Genomic DNA, 27,564 nt, shown 5'->3' with positions numbered 1-27,564 from the left:
TGGTGAGTCTAAGAGTTCGCAGACAATCTAGTATCCCTGTGCCATGCAGAACCACCCGTAGTGTATCCAGTACATTACATACTACACCAGTATTACGCAGGTCTATCCATACTACACAAGGTATACCACCCATCAGATATCGTATATAGCTAAGCAAATGTAAATGTTGAAATTGTGTATATGTGTAACTGTTCTCAAGTTTTGTGCCTACAGGTAATCTGTAAGAGTTTCCTTTGGAATTTGCCAGTTTTGTTTTATGGACATTGTACCACAGGACTTGTATGGTCACCAATCTGTATATAGTTCACCATTTGCCCAGGAATGGACCATGGACATTGATGCTGGACTTATCATCATAGGACCCTTTTTGAGCATTTGGTTTTTGTAAATTTTTCCTTTTAAAATCTTGTAACATTTATATTGCTTCTAATTGTTTATATGTTATTTATGTTTTGCTCAGCCCAGGAGTGCTGATTTGCACTAGGGGGGATGTGGCGCCCCCAGGAGTATGGCCGCCACAGTGGCTTTGCCTTCCTCCAGGGAGGGTAATGCCAGGCTTGGAAACAGTAAAGGGTCTCTCCAGCAGTTAACTTATGCATACAACACAGTTCCTCTCCAGGCCAGCAGGGGGGACTCTGAACCGGGATGGAGGGAAGGAGTGCTCTCTGAGGGCCAGGAGAGAGGAGTGCTCAGTTAGTGTGAGGAGGGTGAAGTGTGCAGATGTGAAGGAGAAGCGGGGAGATCGAGCAGACAGGAAAGGCTCATCTCCAGGGAGAGCGCATGAACTGGAGCCTGATCTCCACGGTTGTACGGATACTAACGGTCCTGCAACAGACACCAGAGGAGTAGGAGGCTGTAAATGCCCTACTCCCATCTAAGACTTGAGGGCACAACAGCAGCTTGGATAGTGAGCCGGGACTCAGGAGAGATGAGTCCCCGAGTCGGGCTACAGCTGTCTGCCGTGCAAGTAAGGTTCTTGGGAACATCTGTCAGGAAGAACTCCTGTGTAACTCAGTACTGGGGGTACTTCATTCAAATAAGCGCTAGGAAGGAGACTGCACAGCCCATCTGCTGAGAGAGAATCCCTGAGCTGCTTCCAGGCTAGCCTGCTCCGGTACCATCTGTAATCAGGACCCTGGACTGCATTTATCAAGTAAAGGTACAGGAATTGCACCCCGCCGTGTCTTTGTCTATTTCCTACGCTCCCGGCACTGCTACATCCCCGTGCCAACCACATCTACACTGCCCTGGGACTACAGCTTCGCCTGTGGGGAGCTTCCACATCTCTGCTGCACCATATCATCAGTTACAGTGGATCTGCATGCAGCGTCGGCTTAACATCTCACTTGCCGAACACCACAGGTGGCGTCACAAACTATTCCATTAACTACAAACCACTATTCAATTCTCCACTCATTACTTGGGAGCCCAGGGCCACGGACCGGGTCACTGCTGCTGTGACACATCCCGCTGACACCGGCCCGGTACCGAGTACCCCACAGCCCTGGGAGGGCGACCCACTTGACTCGGCCTGTCTGACTAAGGCCTGTTTCACACTTCCGTTTTTGACCATCAGTCAAAATCCGCCGTTTTTGCAAAAAAACGGATCCGCCAATTTTTTTGGCGGATCCGTTTTTCTCCCCATTGATTTGCATTACCGGCGGATCTTGACGGATGGCCATCCGTTGGATCCATTTTTTTGCGGATCCGTCAATTTTTTTGCGTCTGCCGAGATGCCTGGACGGACCATGTAACGTTTTTTGTGCTGCAGAATCCGTACTTTTATAGTGCGCATGCCCGGAGGAATGAAGTCAGGCAGAAATTTAACCCTGAAATCATTTTTGGCGGACAGAAAAAATTCTCTCTCTCTCCTTTCCCCTCTCTCCTCTCTCTATTCCCGGGCAGCGGTTCCTTTAAAATTCTTCATTCAGCGGATCCGTCAAAAAAAATGGTCCGGTACCTATCTGCATTGCAGGAGCCTGACACTGATAAAGTAAAAAGAAATGGCATAAGACGGAACATGTGCACAGCCGTGTCGTTTTTATATTGCTATGCATTACTGTGTGTTCATGTAATCTGGCACTTTTGTAGAGCTTTTCAGGCAGATTCCGCCTGTAAATGACATTGTGTGCACATGCCTTAAGTATTCAATAAGCCACCTGGAAGGAAAGTGAAGGTCGACCATGAATGGTGTGCCCAGGATGTTAATGTCAGACCCCAATCATGTTCTGCCCTCTTTGTCAATTTTTACCAACCTAAAATTGGTCAATTTGGCTATGAGGTTTGGAAGTCAAACGATTTCCCAAATGCCCCTATAAATGGTTTCAGAGTACACTAAGGAACAGACTTCTCCATTTTGTGAAGGGTTGTAAACCTCTATTATTGCAGAAGCCTGAAAGCCCTTGAGATACACAGAGGATTGTCTGCTTCACAAGAAAGGGAATCTATTTTATTTCATTGATTTCCCCATATAATCGTGTCCATGGAGCAGATGAAGTGAGATACTAAACACATTACATCAAGAGAACAAAGCAAATTCCTCATTCCGGGGTCTGATGAAGGAATCTGAGGTGCTCTCACATGAAAGATGATTTTATTTTTGTCCACTTTTTTTGCAATTCTTTCGATAGTTACTATATATATTTCCTCTACAGTATATTATTTGATCTCATGTCACAATGAGCTTCTGCCTTGTTCATTTAGCAAAAATAATATAGAGCATAGCGTGCACATATATTTCTTTTCTACAGTAATTGTCACTGTAAAGCTAAAGAGAAAGGACCAACATATTTCCCCCAGCTTCCCTTTTTCATCCTGCTCTCCTGTGCCCTCTACTCCTGCTCCACACTCCGGCACAGCTAGTCTTTTACCCAGGCCAAGAGTTTCCAGCCCTCTGAAAAAACTACCAAATGGTTGATGGTACCCCATATGCGTTCCAGGACAAATGTCATCCAGTTCCCTAATTAAGCCCCTGACATAGGTTTCTTATAGAATACTCGTACATGGACATTATCATCATCAAATCAGTCACATATCCTCTATGACTGACTGATCAGCTCTGTGATTGATTGTGTGATGTTTGCAGTCAGAGCTTTGTAGTGGAAGGGGGCAAACTTCACCTGGATGTGTATTTTCTGAAGAGCATGTTGTGTGGCATGGGAGCGGAGGAAGGTGAAAAGAATCATTTATTTCTTTTTAAAATGGTGTGGACATTATACCAGGATAGCATACATTATACCAAGGTGTGGGACATTACACCAGGATGAGGACATTATACCAGGATGGGGGAAATTATACCAGGGATGGGGGACATTATACCACGATGCAGACATTATACCAAGGTGGGGGACATTACACCAGGATGAGGACATTATACCAGGATGGGGAAATTATACCAGGGATGGGGGACATTATACCTAGAATGGGGGAAATTATACCAGGGATGGGGGACATTATACCAAGATAGCAAACATTATACCAAGGTGGGGGACATTACACCAGGATGAGGACATTATACCAGGATGGGGGAAATTATACCAGGGATGGGGGACATTATACCAGGATGCAGACATTATACCAAGGTGGGGGACATTACACCAGGATGAGGACATTATACCAGGATGGGGGAAATTATACCAGGGATGGGGACATTATAGCAGGATGGGGGAAATTATACCAGGGATGGGGGACATTATACCTGGATGCAGACATTATTCCAACATAGCAGACATTATACCAAAATCGGAGACATTATACCAGGGATGGGGGACATTATTCCAACATAGCAGACATTATACCAAGATTGCGAACATTATATCAGGATGTGGATATTATACCTGTATGATGGACATTATACCAAAGTGAGGGACAATATACCACGATGGGGACATTTTACCAGAATGGGGACATTATACCAGAATGGGTAACAATATAACAACATAGAGAATAATACAACAGAATGGGAGATATTATACCAGAATAGAGACATTATAATTTAAGGGGGACATTATATCAGGATGGGGACATTATACCAGAATGGGGGACAGTATACAGTCATGGCCAAAAGCGTTGGCACCCTTGATATTGTTCCTGAAAATTAAGTATTTCTGCCAGAAAAAAAAGCAGAGAGAAAAAGCAAACTGGACTTAATTTCACACTGAATCCCCCCAAACTGACCCTGCCAAAATTGTTGGCACCTGTCCAAAAATGTGAGTAAATAACTTTGTTTCAAGCATGTGATGTTCGTTCAAACTCACCTGTGGCAAGAAATAGGTGTGGAAAATATGAATATCACACCTGAAACCAGATAAAATGGGAGAAGTTGACTCAGTCTTTGCATTGTGTGTTTATGTGTGCTACACTAAGAATGGAGAACTGAAAGAGAAGAAGAGAACCGTCGGAGGACTTGAGAACCAAAATTGTTGAAAGATATCAACAATCTCAAGGTTCCCGGTCCATCTCCAGAGATCTTGATGTTCTTTTGTCCATAGTGTGCAGTGTAATCAAGACGTTTACAATACTTGGCACTGTAGCTAGTCTCCCTGGACATGGATGGCAGATAAAAATTGTTGAAAGGTTGCATCGCAAGATTGTCCAGATGCTGGATAAACATCCCCAATCAAGTTCAACAGAAATTAAATCTGTCCTGCAGGCTCAGGGTACATCAGTGTCAGTGCAAACTATCCATTGACATTTGAATGAAATGAAACGCTATGGCAGGAGACTCAGGAGGACCCCACTGCTGACACAGACATAAGAAACTATACTGCAGTTTGCTAAAATGTACGTGAGTTAGTCAAAATCCTTCTTGGAAAGCGTCTTGTGGACAGATGAGACTAAGATAAGCTTGTTGATAAAGCACATCATTCTACTGTTTACCGAAAATGGAATGAGGTCTATAAAGAAAACAACACAGGGCCTACAGTCAAATATGGTGGAAGTTGAAAGATGTTTCAGAGTTATTTTGCTGCCTCTGGCACTGCTGTTGGGAGAAGGCATCTTTTAAATATGAGAGACGTGGAGCATTTTGCAAGAGTGGTCCAAAATTCCAGTTTAGAGGGATTAGAAGCTTGTTGATGGTTATAGGAAGTGACTGATTGCAGTTATTTATTACAAAGGGTGTGCATCCAAATATTAAGTTGAGGTTCCAAGAATTTTTTCTGGCCCATGTTTAGGGTTTAGTGTAAAATTATGTCCAATTTGCCTTTTTTTAATGTTGTTCCAATATACATGAAGGAAATTTCAAGGGTGCCAACACTTTAAGCAATAACTGTATTAGAATGGGGGACATTTTGCCAGGATGGGGGACATTATACCAGGTAGGAACCCAGGATGGGTGAAAATGGTATAGCATGGGGCCCAGGATGAGGAAGATTATTACAAGAAGGAGCCAAGATGGGGGACATTATCACATGGGAGTTGAACAAGTATGTCTTCATATGATCTAGAATGCTACAAGGGCCCATACATCTGATTAACATACAGGTGGGGGCCCAGATCCAAATTTTGCACCGGGACCCATCGTACTCTAGTTATGCCACTACATAGAAGTTTAGTGGGCGGTCTTATTTAGTGATCTTCTCTGCATGATGCATTCCGCCATAGCTGTCAATCACTAGTAGCACCACCCACTGGACTCATACAGACAAACTATTATATCTCAATTTCTGCCACAAATTTGTGCAGACATAACAAAGGCAAATAGGCAAAAAATAGATGAATCAATAAAACCAATCATTTATTAATAAATTTCATAAAATTCTTTTTTACAAGGAAATTTCTAAAAAAAGGGAGTACAAATGTAATGATAGATGCTCACAGAATTAAGCTTTATGCAACATAATCACAGAATGTTTTTTTCCTTTTCTTTTTTAAATTTTTTTTACATACAAATTATCTCCAAATAGTGTTTATTTCTTAAGCATAAATTCATAAGCTATATTTATATAAACTTCTGTCTAAATATTTTTAGGGAAAAGCCCAATAGTTCTAAAAGCAGAAGAAACACATCTTTGATTAAATAGTGTGAAATACACACTGCTGAAGGTAAATAACAATTGAGTTTAACTCCTTATACTCTGTGTATACCATGGTAATCAAAGACAAGGCTAACTAATCCTTAATGGAGTAATCACAGTGCATAAATGCTCAGATAGTAGCGACTTTTGTTCTCAATGTTTCTCTGATTAATTACAAATACTAATAAACAAAAATGCATAAGCTTACGTGATTGTGTAAATATGTATCCAATTGTTGTAACAAAGGAACAACCTAACTGTGTGTGCGGCAAAGAAAATTTCTCCTTAATGTGAATATATCCAATGCCTAGTGCAGAGAACTACAGGTTAATCATGTGTCCTGCTTAATATGCCAGCTATACTGATTCAATTTGAAATAAGCTATTCCTGCATGATGTAACAATGCAATCCTGTTTGCAATTATACAACAACTTAGGCCTCTTTCACACATCAGTTTTTTGCCTTCAGGCGAGATACGGCTTTTTTTTGTAAAACCGGATCCGGCAAAATGCAATGCCGGATCCAGTTTTTCCCCATTGACTTGCATTAGCGCCGGATCGTGCCGGATGGCATTGCGTTTCATCCGTTTTTTGCCGGATCCGGCAACTTGTCTCATTCCGGCGTCTGGAAAAAACGGCTACTGTAACGTTTTTTGTCTCCGGCGAAAAAGCCGGAAGCGCCGGATCCGGTGCTTCCAGCTTTTTGCTACAATGAAAGTCTATGGGCGCCGGAATGCGCCGGATCCAGAAAAAGACGGATCCAGCCACCGGATCCGGTTTTTTTAAGTCTGCGCATGCTCAGATCCAATTGGCCAGCCCCCAGGAACAGATATAACCTGCTAGACGGATCCGGCAGAAAAATGGATCCGTTTCTACAGTTCTCCAAAATTTATGCCGGATCCGTTTTTTCAAAAAATAGCCGGATCCTGCCTGACGGCAAAAAACTGATGTGTGAAAGTAGCCTTACATGTATAAAACTTCTGCGGCTCTCTCATACACGTGTCTGGTTACCCCGACAGCGCCGTTTCGCCATACTGGCTTCCTCAATAGGGGGCGTATATATACTCCATTAAGGATTAGTTAGCCTTGTCTTTGATTATCATGGTATACACAGAGTATAGGGAGTTAAACCCAATTGTTGTTTACCTTCAGCAGTGTGTATTTCACACTATTTAATCAAAGATGTGGGCTTTTCCCTAAAAATATTTAGACAGAAGTTTATATAAATATAGCTTATGAATTTATGCTTAAGAAATAAACACTATTTGGAGATAATTTGTATGTAGAAAAAATTTAAAAAAGAAAAGGAAAAAAACATTCTGTGATTATGTTGCATAAAGCTTAATTCTGTGAGCATCTATCATTACATTTGTACTCACTTTTTTTTAGAAATTTCCTTGTAAAAGAGAATTTTATGAAATTTATTAATAAATGATTGGTTTTATTGATTCATCTATTTTTTGCCTATTTGCCTTTGTTATGTCTGCACAAATTTGTGGCAGAAATTGAGATATAATATGCTGAATTGAGGTGGCTATTAGTTTTGGACTATTTTGTTATGTATAATCATACAGACAAACGTCAGGGATTTCAATGAATAAAATAGAAGTTATATGTTGGAAAAAACTGGACAACTTTCTTCATATATGTATTATGGGGTTAAATGTTCTTCACACGAAGCCTTCATGGTATCATTATCCCACCTTTATGTATAAAGTATTGGTGGAAGTAAGACAGTATATATACTATATACAGATACACCTATTTCTTCTGGCACCTGAAGTCCCTCTTTCCGAATTAAAGTCCATACGTTTGCCCCAAATCTCTCTGTTTCTTTGCTTTTAAAATTCGCCTTCATTTTTGACCCAGGTAATTTAATAACACGTAAACAATTAATCTAAGAGATTACAGTCTCTATAATGTTTTAAGCGTCGCAAACTTTGGATGTTTATAGATATACATTTTTTTCTACTGTTTACAAATATTTAAAAAAGAATGTTTCACACTATGAACTACAAGTTTTCCATTTCAGCTGTGCAAAAAAAAAAGAAAACAAGGAATTAATGATTAACTTCCTCCAAGGCATTTACTGCTCCACTAGCCCACCTTTCTGCAGACTGCTAGCTCTAAGCCTTCCACTAGGTGGCACCACAAAGCTGCCATATCAATATCATGTATTTCACACTGACAGCTGGGTGAAATGCAGAATACAGAAATGTTTGTTCTATGTATTGTTCCGTTATATTAAGGCTGCTGACTGCAGTTTGTCCCGTTAAAAGTTTTAAGGAGAACTACTAGTTGTACCGTCACACTACCTACCGTATTACGATCCACTCTGCGGTGCTGGGGACTGACTCTGTTCCTCCTTTTTCAAGTGTAAGGCACCATAATTGTACATACTACCCTATTATAACAGCCTACCTATGTCCTGTTCCTTTATTGGTCTGCACTATGGTCTTGTAGGCACTATATTCTCACCCGGTCTTACATTCGATGCCTTGCTATCCTCCATCATTGCAGACTGACTGCCGTTTATAATGTTGTTCTACATATCTCTGATTCTGGATGGGCAGAATGTGCTGAGGATGTTCCACACCATACAGCTGCTGAAACTCCAATCCACCAGCCACATCCTCTTCTCTGCTTTTCTTCCGGGCATCTTTTGAAGCTTTCCACTTCAGTAAGAACTGCCGGGCCATTTCTTTGATTTCTCTACCATCCAGAATTTCTAGTGCCTTTGAAATGATGATAACTTTATCTCTATATTTTGGCTTCTGGCAGATTGGATTTCCAGTGAGATCCATTCTCCACAGCTGAGGCCATTTCTTCAGAACAAATTCCAGATCCTTGATAACATTAAGGCGATTGTCCACAGCCACAAGTTGGGTTATGTTTTCCAAAACCTCAAGTTCCTTTAGTTCATCAATGTTATTATTGCTAATATTCAGTACAGATAGAGACTTAGACAAGGAATGAAGTGTCCTGGGATCAAACAGCAACTTCTCTCCGGGAGGAATCTTCTGGCTCTCAATATGGCGTGCTCACAATTCCTCAAGTCCTTCCAGTCCTTCTATGACAGTGAGATAATTTCCTCCTAAATACAGCTTCTCGAGTCGTTTCAGTCCGCCCAGGCTTTCTATGCAGGAGATGCAGTTATTCTGGAGGTACAGGTGAGTTAGGTTTGTTAGGAATCCGAGACTCCTTATTTCCCTAATGTTATTGTCATACAGGTATAAGACTGTGAGATTTCTGCACCCAGACAGGTCATCTGTGTTCACCGCTCTGCTTCCCCAGTGTCAGACCATGTCCCTGGCCTGCTTTGTGCTCCCTGCCAGAGCTGGATTATACTCTATGGGGACTGCATTATACTCTATGGGGCTATATTATACTCTATGGGGACTGCATTATACTCTATGGGGCTATATTATACTCTATGGGGACTGCATTATATTCCTTGGGCTGCATTACACTCTGTGGGGCTGCATAATATGCTATGGGGCTACATTATACGCTGTGGGGCTGCTTTGTGCTCTATGATGCTGCATTATAATCTATGAGGATGAAGGGGGAGGCAGGGATGAAGAAGACATTGTAACAACAGGGGTGTGTGACAATGCTGCTGAGTTTTTTATATTTATATGTGATAAAGTTATGTTATATTTTATCCCTATGCCAGCAGTTGTGTGTTCAGTTCACCTACAGGCTATGCCTATGGCCATCTCGGGGAATGCGGGAGACCTGTCCATGAGGGGACCCATATATCATACAGCAGATAGGGATATAGTATAGTTTGCAGCTGGGTCACAGAGTGACTCTGGGGCCGCATCATACTCTATGGCATGGATCCCCAATATGTAGCTCGGGAGCCACATGTGGCTCGTGATCTCATGAATTGTGGCTCGCGGCTGTCTGCTAGCTTGGTGCATTAGCTCCAGGTCTAGCAAAAAGCTATGAAGAGCACATCTCAAAATGGTGAATTTTTGTGAGTAGTCTGGCACAGAAGAGCAGATCTGGATGCACATATAATTGTCTTGGGGGTGTAGAGATAATTTAAGGATGGTGTGCTGGAGACAGGATAATACTACCAGTCAGAGGAGGTGCTTGAAGCTGGATACGACAGTGTGGTGGGAGTGCTGGATGAGAGAATACAGAAGGGGGCAATTGTGGGAACCCTTGGTTCTTGGTATACTACTTCTGTGGAAAAGCTTTGGCTGTCATTATACCCATAATGGGGGCTTTGGTTGCCACTAATGTGAGGGAGTGTGGGAACCGCATATGGCCCGCAACCATTTCTCGAAACTGAACATGGGTCACGACCCTCTCTCAGAGCTGGATGTGGCTCGCGACCCTCTCTCAGCTGGATGTGGCTCACGACCCTCTCTCAGAGCTGGATGTGGCTCACGACCCTCTCTCAGCAGCTGGATGTGGATCGCGACCCTCTCTGAGAGCTGGATGTGGCTCACGACCCTCTCTCAGAGCTGGATGTGGCTCACAAGGTCAGAAAGGTCAGGGACCACTGCTCTATAGGCTGCATTATACTCTATGGGGGCTGCATTATACTGTATGGGGCTGCATTATGCTCTATGGGGCTTTATTATACTCTTTGGGGGCTGCATTATACTTTATGGGGCCTGGATTATACTCTATTAAGGGATAAATTATATTCTATCAATGGCTGCATTATACTCTATGCAATCTGAATTATACTGTTAGAGCTGCATTATACTCTCTGGGGGCTGCATTATACTCTATCAAGCACAATGGGGAGTGCATAAAACTATGTATACTAAATGGGCGCTGCATTATACTCTAGCGAGGATTATTGGGAATGCATTATACTATATGGGGAATGCATTATACAGTATAATGCATTCCCCATGCATTATACTAAATTAAGGACTGTGGGATGCATTATACTATATTGAGGACTATGGGGAGTATATTGTACTATATGGAAGACTATGAGGATTGCATTACACTGTATGGAGGACTACGGTGTGCATTACACTATATGGAAGACTATTGGGTGCATTAAACTATATAGAGAGCTATAGGATACATTATACTATATTGTGGATTATGGGTAGTGTATTATACTATATGGAGCATTATGGCGAGTGATTGGAATGTTTATAGCAGAAAAGAAATCACTGTTCTCAGCAGCACATTGCCTAGTGAAAACTTAAGATTTGCTGCTGATAACTTGATACTGTACGCAGATTGATTCATGTACTAGTGATTGTTCTGTACCAATGATTCTTTGTCAGCTAGTGTAAAGAGGCCGGGAAACAAGCGTTGAACGACTTCAATATTGTTGATCATGCTCATATAATGGCCTGAACTCAGCGCATGTAACTGCAATCAAAATGTTTCTGTGTGATGGACAAATATGTGAGCATATGGGGCCTCACTTTAAACTTTTGCCCAGGGTCCCACTTTGTGTAAAACCATCTCTGGCTTGGTACCCATATTCAGGACCCAGTCCTGCTCGGCCCTTCTTCACATTGACGTCACTTTGACAAAAGCTTTAATACTAGATGTTATGACTGTTCCGATTTGGGTACACCTTGATGCTGTTGGGATGGCTTTTACTCTTTTTTTTAATCAAAAAACGATGTTTAATAAGTACCTAATGTTATTTAGATGCACTATTGCTTTTACTTATTTAAATTATAAAGGAAGAGGAGAGCCCCATGTTGGCAGGGACGGTTTTAGGCAAAGTGGGGCCCTAGGCAAAGTTTAAAATGGGGCCCCAAATGCTAACATTGCACATCACACAGAAGCATTTCGATTGTATTTACATGCGCTGAGTTCAGGACACTAAATGATCGACAAAATTGAAGAAGTCGTTCAATACTTATTTCCCAGCCTCTTTCCACCATCTGAGAAAGAATGATGGGGACAGAACGATCACTAATGGATCACTAAGGGTGTGTGCACACGTTGCGTTTTTGCTGCGGATCCGCAGCGGATTTGGTCTTGCGGATCCGCAGCAGTTTCCATGCAGTTTACAGTACCATGTAAACCTATGGAAAACCAAATCCGCGGTGCACATGCTGCGGAAAATTCCGCACAGATTTGCTGCGGTTTATTTTCTGCAGCATGTTACTTCTTTTTTTGCGGATCCGCAGCTGCAGTGTACGTTCCGGGACATACAAATCAATCTCTCTCTCATCCACATTGCCAAACCACACTAGAACCTGCATTAAATCCGCTGTACACATGCTAGGAATCCGCAGGAAAAATGCATGTGTTTTACCCTGCGGTTTCTGCCAAGAGATATGGATTATCTGCAGAAAAAGCCGCAGACTAATCCGCAACGTGTGCACACACCCTAACAGATCACCATACAGTATCATGTTATCAGCAGCACATCTAAAGTTTACACCCCATAGTCCTCCATATAATATAATCTGCCCCATAGCCCTCCATATAGTATAATACACTCCTCAGTCCTCCATATAGTATAGTACACTCCTTATAGCCCTCCATATATTAAAATACACTGCTCAGTCCTCCATATAGTATAATACACTCCTCATAGTTCTCCATATAGTATAATGCACTGCCATAGTCACCCATGTAGTACAATTCACTTCACATAGCATAATGCACCCCATCGTTCTTCATATAATGTTTTCCCCATAGTCCTCGATACAGTATAATGCAGCCCATATATAGTATAATGCAGCCACCCAATAGAGCATAATGCAGCCACCCCACAGAGTATAATGCAGCCTTGCCATACAATATAATGTAACCCCCATAGAATATAATGCAGCCCCCCTCTTATAGTATAATGCAGCCACCCCTTAGAGAATAATGCAGCTACCCCAGAGTATAATGCAGCCTCTCCACAGAATATAATGTAACCCCCCATAGAATATAATGCAGCCCCACCCCCATATAGCATAATGCAGCCCCTCCATAGAATATATGGCAACCCCCTCATAGGATATAATGCAGCCCCTTGTATAGTATAATGTAGACCCGCCATAGAATACAATGTAGCCCTCCTCATATAGTATAATGCAGCCCCCATCGAATATAATAAATATAATACAGCCCCCCCCATAGAATATAATGTAGCCCCAAATAGAATATAATACAGCCCACCTCCCCATAGAATATAATGTAGCCCCCCATATTATATAACACAGCCTCCCCCTATAGAATATAATGTAAAATGTACCCTCCATGGTATATAACACAGTTGATTAGTATTTAGCCCAGCACCACATGGTATATAGCCCAGCACCACATGGTATACAGCCCAGCCCACCATGGTATAATACAGCCCACCATGGTATACAACCCAGCATGGTATAATACAGCCCTGCATGGCATATAGCCCCCCCAGAATGGTATAATACAGCCCAGCATGGTATAATACAGCCCAGCATGGTATACAGCCCAGCATGGTCTAATACAGCACAGCATAGTATATACCCCCAGAATGGTATAATACAGCCCAGCATGGTATAATACAGCTCAGCATGGTATATAGCACCCCAGAATGGAATAATACAGCCCAGTATGATATAATACAGCCCAGCATGGTATATAGCCCACCCAGCATGGTATAATACAGCCCAGCATGGTATTATACAGCCCAGCATGGTATATAGCTCCCCCCCAGAATGGTGTAATACAGGCCAGCATGGTATAATACAGCCCAGCATGGTATATAGCCCCTCCAGAATGGTATAATACAGCCCAGCACGGTATAATACAGCCCAGCATGGTAAAATACAGCCCAGCATGGTATATAGCTCCCCCCAGAATGGTGTAATACAGGCCAGCCTGGTATAATACAGCCCAGCATGGTATATAGTCCCCCCAGAGTGGCCCCACAGTCCAATACTCACACTGATTTAAAAAAAACAAAACACTCCACCTTATCCTCGTGCCCGCGCTGCTGGCTGCTCCTGTCTCCTCCTTTCTCCTCCTGCTCTGTCTGGCACACAGTGAGAGCGCGATGACGTAATCGCGCCCCCGCTGTGTCAGAGGCAGAGCGGGGAATGATGGGAGAGGAAGCATCAGATGACGCTCTCTCCTCCATCACTGCCTCCTTCAGTGCGGTGGCGGGAGTCGGCGCTGGGGGCAGGCGGGCCCCCCTGGCTCACAGGGGCCCCATAGCGGCTGTGTGATGTGCCGCTGGCTGGGGGCCCCTGGAAGAGCGGGGGCCCTAGGCAGCTGCCTGGACTGCTTGCCCATAACGCCGGCCCTGCATGTTGGATCCCACTCTAAGAAGCCATGAGACTTAACGTTTATTAAATTGACTAAAGTACATACAGAGCATTGATAAAACAGTCCCTAATCCGCCTTCTATCCATAAACTTTAAGGAAAAAAAACTGCCAGCGATCCCTAGAATGGGGCCCTGGATCCACTTTAATTGTCTATGGGATGGAAATAGCTGACCATTGTCCAATAGTCAATTAATGGAGTGGAGGCCAAGCATGTGCACTCCTGCTCCATTCAGGGAGCCACATTCTTGGGATCGTTGTGGGTACCAGTCATTAGACCCTGAGATATCAGCAAGTTATCTTCATGACAGGGGATTACTTCATTTTTTGGGAATAACCCTTTAATGGATTTGTAACCTTTTCGATCTTACTATGTTCTGATATTTTGTCAAAAATCAATAGAAAGGGTGAACAGAGCCTTAGAGATGCCTGCTGAAGACAGTATCGTGGCAATGGAGAAACGTCTACTGGGGCTGTCGGTTTGATGTAGCGTCTCTCCTCCTATAAACCTCTGTCTGTTCTCACAACATTGGAAATCTGATTATATTGCACTTTTCTTCAGATTTGTGACAAGTCTTCCAATGGTTAAATAATTATGATAAAAGTTCCCTCAAGTAATTTTTCCCTTTCTCCACATCTATACTACGCTTTGTATGCAGATGGGGACTTTTGGGTTTGGGCAGCCTAGTAAGTGAACCTCTATCACATTGATGGGTCAGCAGCGGCTTTGTGCAGGGAAGATATAAATTGCTTTCTTATCATTGCGGCTACTTTCTCCTAGGGATTTGTGAGGGTCCCCCGAGTCGGATCGGTTCAGCATATAATGCCGTGTTCGCAAAAGACGACAATTGCTATGATAGGAAATCTCCTTTCTTCTCCAGGAATGCTCGTTTTCGAAGGCAAGGGAGTTTCTTGTAATAATATATTATGAATCCCTAGAAATATAGGATCCAGTAATTACGCTGCTTATGATAAAACTATGACACTGTGGTACCGTACTAATCATTAATTTATTGCTTATTTTCAAGCGCGTTAATTTGTTAGATTTTATGATTGCTTGGTGCACTAATTTAGGTACTCAGCCTCTGTTCCTAAAAGTACTGAAGCCCCATCCTTCACCTCTTAGGAGGATATCACAGGATGTCTGATTTACAAATGAGTCTTTTCCATTTTGCTACTGTTTGTGCTGTGTGCCATCACCATCGAAAATGTTGTCAGACATATTTACCATCCTTAGACTTGCTTCACACATTAAGTACAGATCACAGTGTACAGACAGGCCATTGGGTCTCCTCAGTAGCCCCATAGGCATATTTGGGGGCTGCTGAGTTCAGGTCACAACTAGACCAATGGCCGTGTCAGACATTGCAGTCCATATTCTGGTTTTGAATATTGGACATGTAAAACCAGCCTTTTTTGCTTTGTAATCTGAGAGCAGCATGGTGTAGGGTCTGAGTCACTGATTCCAGTGATGTATCGCTTGCTGGGCGGCTGGCTGTCATTCTGATGCAAGTTTTCTCTGTTACAGATCTAGCAGAGCTATGAATGCTGAGCTGTGTATAACCCCGCCCACTCTACTGATTGGCAGCTTTCTGTGTACACTGTATATTGACAGAAAGCTGCTAATCAGAGGTGGGGGTGGGTTAGATAGAGCAGCAGGACTAGGAGGCATGAGATAGCTAGTCCTGTAATGATACTCTCACACTGATTTTATTGAAACAGCAACACACACCCCAGTAAGTGACACATTGCTGGAATCAGGCTTTCTGCCCCCTGCATTATGCTGCTCTGCTCTCAGATTACTTAGCAAGAACCTGCTGACAGATTCCCTTTCAAAAGGGATCTACACAGTGTATAGTATGGCCAAAACCTACCTGGCCATACAGAATGTTCTGCTCAATACAGTGGAGTAGAAATTTACTACAGCGGACAAATTAGCGATATAGGCGCCAAAGAACATCTGAGCAGGGTTTCTGCTCTTGGCTGAAGAGACAAGAGAGCGCATGACGGTATTGATTCGAGGCACCAGAATGTTGAAGAAAAGTAGTCGGAAAGCTGAAGAGGAGAGGCTTGGCACCAAATGTTGATTGACAACGGACTGTCAAAGTGCTGGAGAGTGATACCCGTGCACTGTGTAGTGGGAGATGACTGTAACGGCTCCACGCACCGTCTCTATATCTGGAAGCGATCAGCTACAGGGAGAATATAAGTTCATTTTCTCCCTGTAGCCGCTGATCAGGGAGGGCAGGCAGGATTTTAATATTATTTATCTGCACACTAACCCTATATCTGTAAGTAAGTAACATTTTGGACAAGATAGGTTTCCTATAATAGCTGTGCACCCCTCATTGAATGTAACAAAATTTTATTTCCGCTTATCAGGAGTGGGAGAAACTTCCAAGATGCAATCTGAGGGGGCGCAATTGTGCTAATAAGGCCGGGATCACACACAGCGAGATACGGCCGAGTCTCGCAGGTTAAAACCAAGCTCTGGCGCCGGCACTCCGGAGCGGAGCGTGCAGCCGCACAGCAATACATGGAGCTGCATGCTCCGCTCCGGAGTGCCGGTGCCAGAGCTTGGTTTTAACCTGCGAGACTCGGCCGTATCTCGCTGTAGTGTGACTCCGGCCTAACTCTCAGATCTGCAGGTAAATAGCGTTTTTGGACAGGTTTCCTTTAATAAATTTGCTGCATCTCTAGACTGCACATGCTCCTTAGGACTCATACTCACTTGCGAGAGACCTGCACGATTCTCATGGGAGTCTCTCGCATGAAAACCTGGGACTGCCGCCGGCACTCGGACCGGAGCATGCAGCTACATGTATTTCTATGCAGCCGCAAGCTCCGGGCCAAGTGCCGGCGGCAGCCCCAGTTTTTCATGCGAGAGTCTCTCGCAAGTGAGTATGAGCCCTTACTCTGAAATCTGTGCCATCCACAGCCACCAGGATACTTTTATAATGTAAGGCGGACTGGCCGGCGGCTCTCCCGACCAAACCATGACCACTGCATAGAAATACACAAAGCTGTCACGCCCGAGTCGGGAGAGCTGCCGGCCAGTCTGTGCACCGTGTTCTGATCTCAATCTGATATATACGGCCGTCTGACTGGACCAGAAAAGGAGTCTTGCATATATTCCAATCAATGGTATTTATATTGTTATTCCAGCGACTGCAATTGTCAGGAAATATAATAAAAACATTTAACATTTTTCTAGAGACTTTCCAGTTTTGTAAAATATCATAAAAAGCTCTGCAATCTTGTAATAAAATTTGCATATCAACTCTTCTGTGTTCAATCCTTTTTTTTTTGGATTCAGTGAATGTTAACCTCCATTGATGACTCAATCCGAGCCGTGCCTTGGTCATTTGATACAATGAATTCATGAATAAGTATCCAGAGAGTATTATATTTACCCATCACGGTGGATTGCAGGAAGAAGTAAGAGAGCAGATGGATCCCAGGAGCTGATGACATCCCGCCTGTATCGGAACCTATTAGGCATTTTGGGAGTAATTAGAAATATAGAATTCATTACTTAGTGCAAATGGGTGAGATATGGCAAAATCATCTATTGGCACACAAACAGCACCCAGGGCAGTCATAGCGTTTAGTTTCGGGGCTGGTAAGTTACCATTTGATTGTTATTTTGAAGCCTTAAGAATCTAGAAAAATATATATTTACAGACAGTCCCTTTAAAAAGCTTCCCAATCAATGTAATTGGAAAATGTACCTATAGTGCCCATGGCATGTTTTTTAGGCAAGGTGCAGAAGACTGTATATTCGCTCATCCGATAGAATCGGGTCGATTACGCGAATCACACTCTAATCAGAGTGTAATCATAGTGTGATCCGATACTTCCAAATGAGAAGATGGTGAGAAAAATGTCTCCATCTTCTCCATTCTGTGGAAATCAGACTGCGCTCAGATGTCATCCGCGTGCAGTTTGATAGTTTCTACGGACTGCCCTCCGTAGAAACTGTAGAGTTTCTAGGTCCAAGTGCGATCGGATCAAGCACGGGCATGCAGCGATTTTTTTTTTCCTAGAACCGAAGCTATCAAAAAATCTGACATGTACACAGCCCCATAGAAAAACAAACAAAAAGAACACCCACGTGCATGAGTCCTTAGTACGTGAAAAAAGCATCATGTGAACCAATGAAATAATATGGAAGTCGAAAAATGGGGATACACAAAAAAAGCATCCAGAAAATAATTTTTTGTTTAGGCAGCTTCAACGTTGAATTTTTCAAACTGAAAAACCCTCCTTAAAAACTCAGTGTAACCCCAAAGTTATATTTCGACTCCCCTCATCTTTGTCATATTACTACTCTTCTCAACATGAGTCACTTAGCCACCATAGCCGGTTACTTACAATGACTTTTGCCTTCCCATAAGTCTGACTTATTTCATCTTCAGCAGTAAGTCACACTCTCTGAAGTGAATTTCACACTATAACTTTAGAATTCTTTCATACATGGTTTTTTTTAGACTTATAAAAAAATGACATCATTTTCATGTATTTTCAGTGGGATTTTTTAACGTGCCCTTTTTTTTTCCTTACAGGGAAACTTATGATATGCTACAATTGAAAAAAAAAATTCCATACCAAAAAACACAAAGTTGTAAAAAAAATAAATAAAAACCACAAAAGTTTAGGAAGTTTGAGATTCTGTCAAACTATCAAATAAATATTATTTAGAGCGAGGTGCATTGGAGTATTATTTTGGATTTAATTGGAGCATACTCATAAAATGATATGGCCATTTTCTACAAATGGACGTAAGGCAATTTTTCTAGATACAAGTTAAAAGTCGTAAGTATGGAAGATGACATTCAACTATCTGCATTGACTCAACATTGTAGGTTACCGAAATTCATTTAATTTTATCTCTTCACCACAATCAATGATTTTCCATCTCAGTACAATAAATTTACAATAATATATATATACTAGAATTTTGTTCCTTTACCCCGTAGACATATTTATTTGCACCATGCGCTCATCAATTGATCAGAACTGTCTTTAAGGGCTCATACTCACTTGTGAGAGACTCGGACTATTCTCGTGCGAGTCTCTTGCATGAAAACCCTGCACTGCCGCCGGCACTCGGACCAGAGTGTGCGACTACATAGAAATACATGTAGCCGAACGCTCCGGTCCGAGTGCCAGGTTTTCATGCGAGAGTGAGTATGAGCCTTTATTTTGTACATAACGTCCCATCTCTCATCCGTATAGCGGTATAATCCTACCTTCACTATAGAAGGGTCTAAGAACCATCAATGTTTCTTACCAGATCTCATTGTATACCTTGCTCTATGGGGTTCGGGTCTTCTCCTGTCCACTTCAGTCCTCAGTTATATATGTCAGTTTCACCTTAGCTAACAGGAAATTGTGGGGAGGAGGAGCAGATGGTTTCATGTGTTTTGATGTCAGGGTGAGTAGGAGTTTTGGTTTCTTCTGTATTTAGGTCTCTTAAAGAAGTATTAAAAAAATGGAAGCCAAGAAAATGGATCCATGTTCCTGTCCTTCGATATATTCAGGAGCCTGGAGAACTTTATCAGCAGAAGATCTAAACATTTACCAACTGGTTTGGTCTTATCTCTTTAATACGCAGTGAAAGAACCAACTGGGCAGAGTAATTTCACACATTGCACAACTTTAGGTAAGGCCCTTTTACAAGGGCTGATATTTGGTCAAATGAGCGTTTGTAAAAAAAAACACTTGTTTTTGAATTGGTCATTGTAGAGATGGCAGCGTTCAACTAATAAAAAAAAACATGGAACTAAAAATCAGCATTAAAGGGGTTGTCTACTATTTGGACAATTCCTTCTCAATCTGAGTGATTGCAACCATCAAAGCGGACCTGTCAGCAGAATTTTGTTCAGTAAACTACAAACACTGACAGGTTGGTGCTCTTGTACTGATTAAAATGATACTTGGGTTGATGAAATCAGTCTTGTGGTTGTTGTTTAATTTGTATTTGCAGTTTTCTGTTAATGAGATTCTGGTGCTCTGGGGCGGTCTGTGGGTGGGGCTGTGAGCGGCCTGTGGGCAGGGCTTTATTTGGTGCTCTCTTCACATATTGCCTGCCTCCTATTTTACATAATACTGCTGACTTAGAAAAATAAATTCAACCTCAGCAAAATGATGCTGGAGGCGGCGCATGCACAGTAGCAGCTATTGGCAAGCGATAGATGCTACTGCGCATGCGCTGCTGCCGATGCCATTTTGATGAAGTTACATTTTTTCTAAGCCAACAATATTATATGTATTATGTAAAGCCTGGTGTGGGTGGGGTTAGCTCTTCCAGGTCTGCTTCATTCTAAATCTAAAAGCTCTGAATGTGTCAGAACTGCTACACCCAGTAAACTAAGTGATATATCTTTGGATTCAGCTTCTCTTTACCTACATTACTCTTCTCCCAGATGAGGCAGCAAAAACCTGCTGACAGATTCCCTTTAAAAGCATACATGAAAACAGATGGTTAAGTACAGGATAGCAGAGAAGACCAACTTGAAGAGATGGGATAGTGTTGAGGATAACGCGGGATAACAGAGTAGAGAAGTGGTGGTGATACAAGTACATCTTTCTTTCAGTTGAAAATGAGTGTCAGGACTTTTTTTTCACTTAAAGAGGTTTTCCACTACTTGGACAGCTCATTCTCAATCATTATAGTTCCCCCATGTAAAATAATAACAGCTATACTCATCTCTGGTGCGGGCGCCATTCCAGCAATGTCACCAGCTTTTTTCCCAGCGCTCGTGTGATGTTATGTCATACAAGCCCTGCAGTCAATCAGTGGTCGCTCTTCTCTCACTTTCTTTGGACGAAACTGATAGCTGGAAAAAGTGAGAAATGCAGCGGCTGCTCACGCACTTCCTCCGGACATCAATTACGTAGCAAAGACGCTAGAGTGAAGTTAGGGCTGATTGGCTGCAGGGATTGCGTGACATAACAATGTCATAGGACCCCTGGGAGAACCAGTGCCAGCACAACAGGAATAGTGCTCACAGTAAAACCTATCTGAGAAGGCCATCCAAAATTACATGGAAATGTGGTTATCTAAAGGGTTGGTCCTCTCAGAGATAATACATAATACATAATATCATAAAATCTAGTCTGAATAAGTGATGGTTTTCTCGAAGAGGCAATTTTTTTTGGGAGGCTATACTATATATGTCTTTCCAACCAGAGACTTGAACTCGTAGTTCACAGTTATGAAAGGTAAAACATGTTTTGTGATAGTTTCTGCCTAAAACGAATAAATCTAGCGGTAAGTTTAGTCAACCTTGAAAGGAATAACAAGTCTTCAATGAATCATCCAAAAGTTCTAATCTATCAAGGTTATCATTTCAAACGTTACTATGACCCACATTTCACACAAATGATTTCCTGGATTTTTTTACCCAACTGATAGCAACATGACATTCAAAGTTTTTTCTCCCACTTCTGAAAGACCAAAAATAAGAGATTCTGGGTTTATGATAAGGATGGTGATGAGCTACCATAAGGGGTTGTCCCATAACAAATATTTATCAGCAACACCAGAATATATCACAAATAAATATTTGATGAGTCCGGCTGCTGAGCCCCCAAAGATCACAAGAACTGATCTGTTTCGGGTGGTCATAATAATCACTGTAAGGTAGGAGTAAGTTTGAGACATTTCGTAGGGGTAAGAATGTGTTCCCCACCTGAGATATCATCGCTATACCTACCCTCCCTATAGCCAGTACTATCTGATTTCTGTTATTTGAAACCATCAAGAGATAGTGGACATGCACCTCATGTCAATATGCGACCGTGAGGTACCCGGTAGCGGGCCCGTCAGGTCTTCAGGGGATGTCACGGCAGTGGTGACCTGGTCCGTGACCCTGAGTGTGCAATCAAATGAAAGGGGGGGAAAAGAAATGGGGAATTAATTTGTGACACCACCCGTGGTGTTCAGCAATAAGAAGATGGCCAACACTACGATTCAGATCAACTGGGGGCGGTTGGTGATGCAGAAAAGATGTTACAGCTCTCCACAGGTAGAGCTAGGGCCCAGGGCAGATATAAGATAATAGATTATGGTAATGGTTGTGGTGCAGGGCAGATAACACAGTAAATAAATCTGAGGACACAGCGGAGTGCAGTCGTCACACTTTTACTCACGGTCTTTCAAGTTACAATCCCCAATAGGGGTGCTGTGTCCCCCGAGTCGGTGGTACAGACAGCTCTCGGGTAATTTGGGGTACACTTTGCCAGAACCCCCTTCTTATGTTCCTTCTCTGGTCGTCTCTCTGCGCTGGCTCCCGCCTCTCCTGACCTGCGCCTCACACACAGTGTCCCAAGTCATCAGCCTCGGATCCTGTCAAGCGGCGTTCTCTTGGTCCCCTTGATCCTATCTGGCTGCCTTTTTTAGCGAATGTGTGCAGATTTGGCTGTTGCACATACAGTCACCACAGCCTCTGGATTGCTAGCTGAGTACTGCAGTCTCTCCACTAGTCTGGGTCCGGTCCCCTACTGCGACCTGGTCCCTCCACCCGACTACAGTCGGCGTGGATTCGGGCACCACTGTGGATTCTTCATTTCCCGTACTCCTAGGACCCCTTCATTCTCTTCTCACTCTTATCAAGTGTTGGGACGAGCTCCTCACTCCTCCAGTCCCCTTTACCAACTCACTTCTCCTCCTCACTCCTTCTGACTCCTACCACTGTCATTCCTGTTACCATGACAGCTCTCCACTTCCAACTGTCAGCTTTCTCTCCAGCTGTCCTACCCTTATCTACTTCCTCCACCCACAGCCTCTACCTAGTTCCTACCTGGCCTAAAGAGGTCTAGTGTTGGGTGCTAGTATGTGGGTCCTGGGTAGTGCCCCCTCCTTACCCGAGAGTGGGGTGCCACACCTCTGACTGAGGTGCAGTACCTCTGTGGCGACTGGACCTTCAGGGCCGCCACAAATAGATGGTCTGTTTTTACACTGGATATATGTAACTGTTTACACTGGATACATGTACCTTTTTACAGTGGATACATGTACCTGTTTATACTGGATATGCGTAACTGTTTACAATGGATAATGTACCTGTTTACACTTGATATATGCACCTGTTTACACTGAACATTTGTACCTGTTTACACTGGATATACACTCACTGGCCACTTTATTAGGTACACCATGCTAGTAAGGGGTTGGACCCCCTTTTGCCTTCAGAACTGCCTCAATTCTTCGTGGCAGAGATTCAACAAGGTGCTGGAAGCATTCCTCAGAGATTTTGGACCATATTGACATGATGGCATCACACAGTTGGCGCAGATTTGTCGGCTGCACATCCCTGATGCGAATCTCCCGTTCCACCACATCCCAAAGATGCTCTATTGGATTGAGATCTGGTGACTGAGGAGGCCATTTGAGTACAGTAAACTCATTGTCATGTTCAAGAAACCAATCTGAGATGATTCGAGCTTTATGACATGGTGCATTATCCTGCTGAAAGTAGCCATCAGATGTTGGGTACATTGTGGTCATAAAGGGATGGACATGGTCAGCAACAATACTCAGGTAGGCTGTGGCGTTGCAACGATGCTCAATTGGTACCAAGGGGCCCAAAGAGTGCCCAGAAAAAATTCCCCACACCATGACACCACCACCACCAGCCTGAACCGTTGATACAAGGCAGGATGGATCCATGCTTTCATGTTGTTTACGCCAAATTCTGACCCTACCATCCGAATGTCGCAGCAGAAATCGAGACTCATCAGACCAGGCAACGTTTTTCCAATCTTCTACTGTCCAATTTCGATGAGCTTGTGCAAATTGTAGCCTCAGTTTCCTGTTCTTAGCTGAGAGGAGTGGTACCCAGTGTGGTCTTCTGCTGCTGTAGCCCATCTGCCTCAAAGTTCGACGCACTGTGCGTTCAGAGATGCTCTTCTGCCTACCTTGGTTGTAACGGGTGGCAATTTGAGTCACTGTTGCCTTTCTATCAGCTCGAACCAGTCTGCCCATTCTCCTCTGACCTCTGGCATCAACATGGCATTTCCGGCCACAGAACTGCCGCTCACTGGATTTTTTTTCTTTTTCGGACCATTCTCTGTAAACCCTAGAGATGGTTGTGCGTGAAAATCCCAGTAGATCAGCAGTTTCTGAAATTCTCAGACCAGCCCTTCTGGCACTAGCAATCATGCCACGTTCAAAGGCACTCAAATCACCTTTCTTCCCCATACTGATGCTCGGTTTGAACTGCAGGAGATTGTCTTGACCATGTCTACATGCCTAAATGCACTGAGTTGCCGCCATGTGATTGGCTGATTAGAAATTAAGTCTTAACACACAGTTGGACAGGTGTACCTAATAAAGTGGCCAGTGAGTGTATGTACCTGTTTACAATGGAAATTTGTACCTGTTTACAATGGATATATGTACCTGCTTACAATGGATATACAGTTGTGGCCAAAAGTATTGACACCCCTGCAATTTTGTCAGATAATACTCAGTTTCTTCCTGAAAATGATTGCAAACACAAATTCTTTGGTATTATTATCTTCATTTAATTTGTCTTAAATGAAAAAACACAAAAGAGAATGAAGCAAAAAGCAAAACATTGATCATTTCACACAAAACTCCAAAAATGGGCCAGGCAAAAGTATTGGCACCCTCAGCCTAATACTTGGTTGCACAACCTTTAGCCAAAATAACTGCGACCAACCGCTTCCGGTAACCATCAATGAGTTTCTTACAATGCTCTGCTGGAATTTTAGACCATTCTTCTTTGGCAAACTGCTCCAGGTCCCAGATATTTGAAGGGTGCCTTCTCCAAACTGCCATTTTTAGATCTCTCCACAGGTGTTCTATGGGATTCAGCTCTGGACTCATGGCTGGCCACCTTAGAAGTCTCCAGTGCTTTCTCTCAAACCATTTCCTAATGCTTTTTGAAGTGTGTTTTGGGTCATTGTCCTGCTGGAAGACCCATGACCTCTGAGGGAGACCCAGATTTCTCACACTGAGCCCTACATTATGCTGCAAAATTTCTTGGTAGTCTTCTGACTTCATAATGTCATGCACACGGTCAAGCAGTCCAGTGCCAGAGGCAGCAAAGCAACCCCAAAACATCAGGGAACCTCTGCCATGTTTGACTGTAGGGACCGTGTTCTTTTCTTTAAATGCCTCTTTTTTTCTCCTGTAAAGTCGGTTGATGCCTTTGCCCAAAAAGCTCTACTTTTGTCTCATCTGACCAGAGAACATTCTTCCAAAACGTTTTAGGCTTTTTCAGGTAAGTTTTGGCAAACTCCAGCCTGGCTTTTTTATTTCTCGGGGTAAGAAGTGGGGTCTTCCTGGGTATCCTACCATACAGTCCCTTTTCATTCAGATGCCGACGGATAGTACGGGTTGACACTGTTGTACCCTCGGACTGCAGGGCAGCTTGAACTTTTTTGGATATTAGTCGAGGTTCTTTATCCAACATCCTCACAATCTTGCGTTGAAATCTCTTGTCAATTTTTCTTTTGTGTCCACATCTAGGGAGGTTAGCCACAGTGCCATGGGCTTTAAACTTCTTGATGACACTGCGCACGGTAGACACAGGAACATTCAGGTCTTTGGAGATGGACTTGTAGCCTTGAGATTGCTTATGCTTCCTCATAATTTGGTTTCTCAAGTCCTCAGACAGTTCTTTGGTCTTCTTTCTTTTCTCCATGCTCAATGTAGTACACACAAGGACACAGGACAGAGGTTGAGTCAACTTTAATCCATGTCAACTGGCTGCAAGTGTGATTTAGTTATTGCCAACACCTGTTAGGTGCCACAGGTAAGTTACAGCTGCTGTTATTTACACAAATTAGAGAAGCATCACATGATTTTTTGAACAATGCCAATACTTTTGTCCACCCTCTTTTTTATGTTTGGTGTGGAATTATATCCAATTTGGCTTTAGGTCAATTCTTTTTGTGTTTTCCATTTAAGACAAATTAAATGAAGATAATAATACCAAAGAATTTTTGTTTGCAATCATTTTCAGGAAGAAACTGAGAATTATCTGTCAAAATTGCAGGGGTGTCAATACTTTTGGCCACAACTGTATGTACCTGTTTACAGTCTATATGAGTACTTCTCTTCCCATTATTGATTCAATACATAGCATTTCTTCCAGTGATGAGTGAGTATACATGTTGCTCGGTTTCCCCGAGCATGCACCAGTGTCCTCCGAGTATTTTGGCGTGCTCGGAGATTTAGTTTGTGTCGACGCAGCTGCATGATTTGTGGCTGCTGGAAAGGCTGAATACATATAAGGAATGTCTGTTTGTTAGGTAATTCCCATATGTATTCAAGCTGTCTAGCAGCTGCAAATCATGCAGCTGCTTCAACACAAACTAAATCTCCGAGCACGCCAAAATACTCGCCTCTGCACTATGAGACTTTCTCACGGTGCTATCGGGGATCTCACCTAGGTCACAGCAGTTCACCCAGCTGAGAACGTAGCAAAACTCACCAAAACCACAACAAAACTGCTACATACATTTAAAAAATAAATAATCAAATACTCACTTTTCCTCTTTCATCAGTCACCCCAGTGTCTTCTGACTCTCTGGACTGCTCGGCAGAGAGTGTGCTGTAGTGACGTCATCGTGCCCACTGCCCTGAGATATCACAGAGAGTCAGAAGATGTTGAAGAGACCAGAGCAACGTGGAACGGGCAGAGATGAGTATTTGAGGGGTGACCTGATGCACGGGCCCCATACAATGGCGGAGTCACTGATGGTGAGTGGGCCCACCCATTCATCCAGAATCCCGAAACTCTCCCAGGTGTGCCAGGTGGTGACGCTGGCCCTGACTGGTCTGGTGATTGTTTACCGACTATAGTAGTGATGTCACATCAATAATGCTGTTGCCAATCACTGGGTTCGGTGACTTAAAAGCTGCTGTGGAGCTGCTGAGGAGTAAAGTTTCCACCCCAGCCCTGGAAGTGGAAGAGACCACTTTCCTCAATCACCTGTCCTCCTTCATGAAGGAAAGGTGGGGTGTCCTGAAGAAATCTTGGAGGGGGAGGTGGTGCAGGCCAAAGTGCTGTTGCATTCGAGCTAGAGTTTTGCAAGAAGCAATCCCCACCCTGTCAGCTGAAAATCGGGTGAGACATCCAAAGAATTTCTGTTGGAGCGAGCCTCCCTTATTTCAGTTGAAAATTGGTCATTTTCCTTGCAGAATTTGTGTGATTTGTTTTAATATGGCACCTGGATGAAGTCTGAGGGACTATACTAATACCTAAAAGGCTGAGAAGACCTATGAGAGCCAAATTGGCTAAGTTTGTTACACATACAGTTTT

At 43.1% G+C, this 27,564-nt stretch overlaps 1 protein-coding gene and 1 pseudogene across 1 annotated transcript in view; both read right to left on the bottom strand.

Moving 5' to 3' along the window:
- The window catches only part of IL2RB (interleukin 2 receptor subunit beta), a 129,006-nt gene extending 109,367 nt beyond the window's left edge, over positions 1-19,639 (bottom strand). Inside the window, exons 1-2 of the mRNA XM_073574344.1 lie at positions 19,557-19,639; positions 17,677-17,754 (exon numbers count right to left, since the gene is read on the bottom strand). Of these exons, the coding sequence (XP_073430445.1) occupies positions 17,677-17,754; positions 19,557-19,566 (88 nt within the window). The 5' untranslated portion in view covers positions 19,567-19,639. The remainder of the gene's footprint in view (positions 1-17,676; positions 17,755-19,556) is intronic.
- Positions 8,518-17,035, bottom strand: LOC141088153 (protein phosphatase 1 regulatory subunit 42-like; annotated as a pseudogene).
- Positions 19,640-27,564: the final 7,925 nt, after the last annotated feature.

The sequence above is a fragment of the Dendrobates tinctorius genome, unplaced genomic scaffold (assembly GCF_039654945.1).
Source record: "Dendrobates tinctorius isolate UK_male_01 unplaced genomic scaffold, ASM3965494v1 ptg000038l, whole genome shotgun sequence".
NCBI classification, from domain to species: domain Eukaryota; kingdom Metazoa; phylum Chordata; class Amphibia; order Anura; family Dendrobatidae; genus Dendrobates; species Dendrobates tinctorius.
Note: the sequence above shows the minus strand (reverse complement) of the source record. Positions and strands in the feature narration are given on the sequence as shown.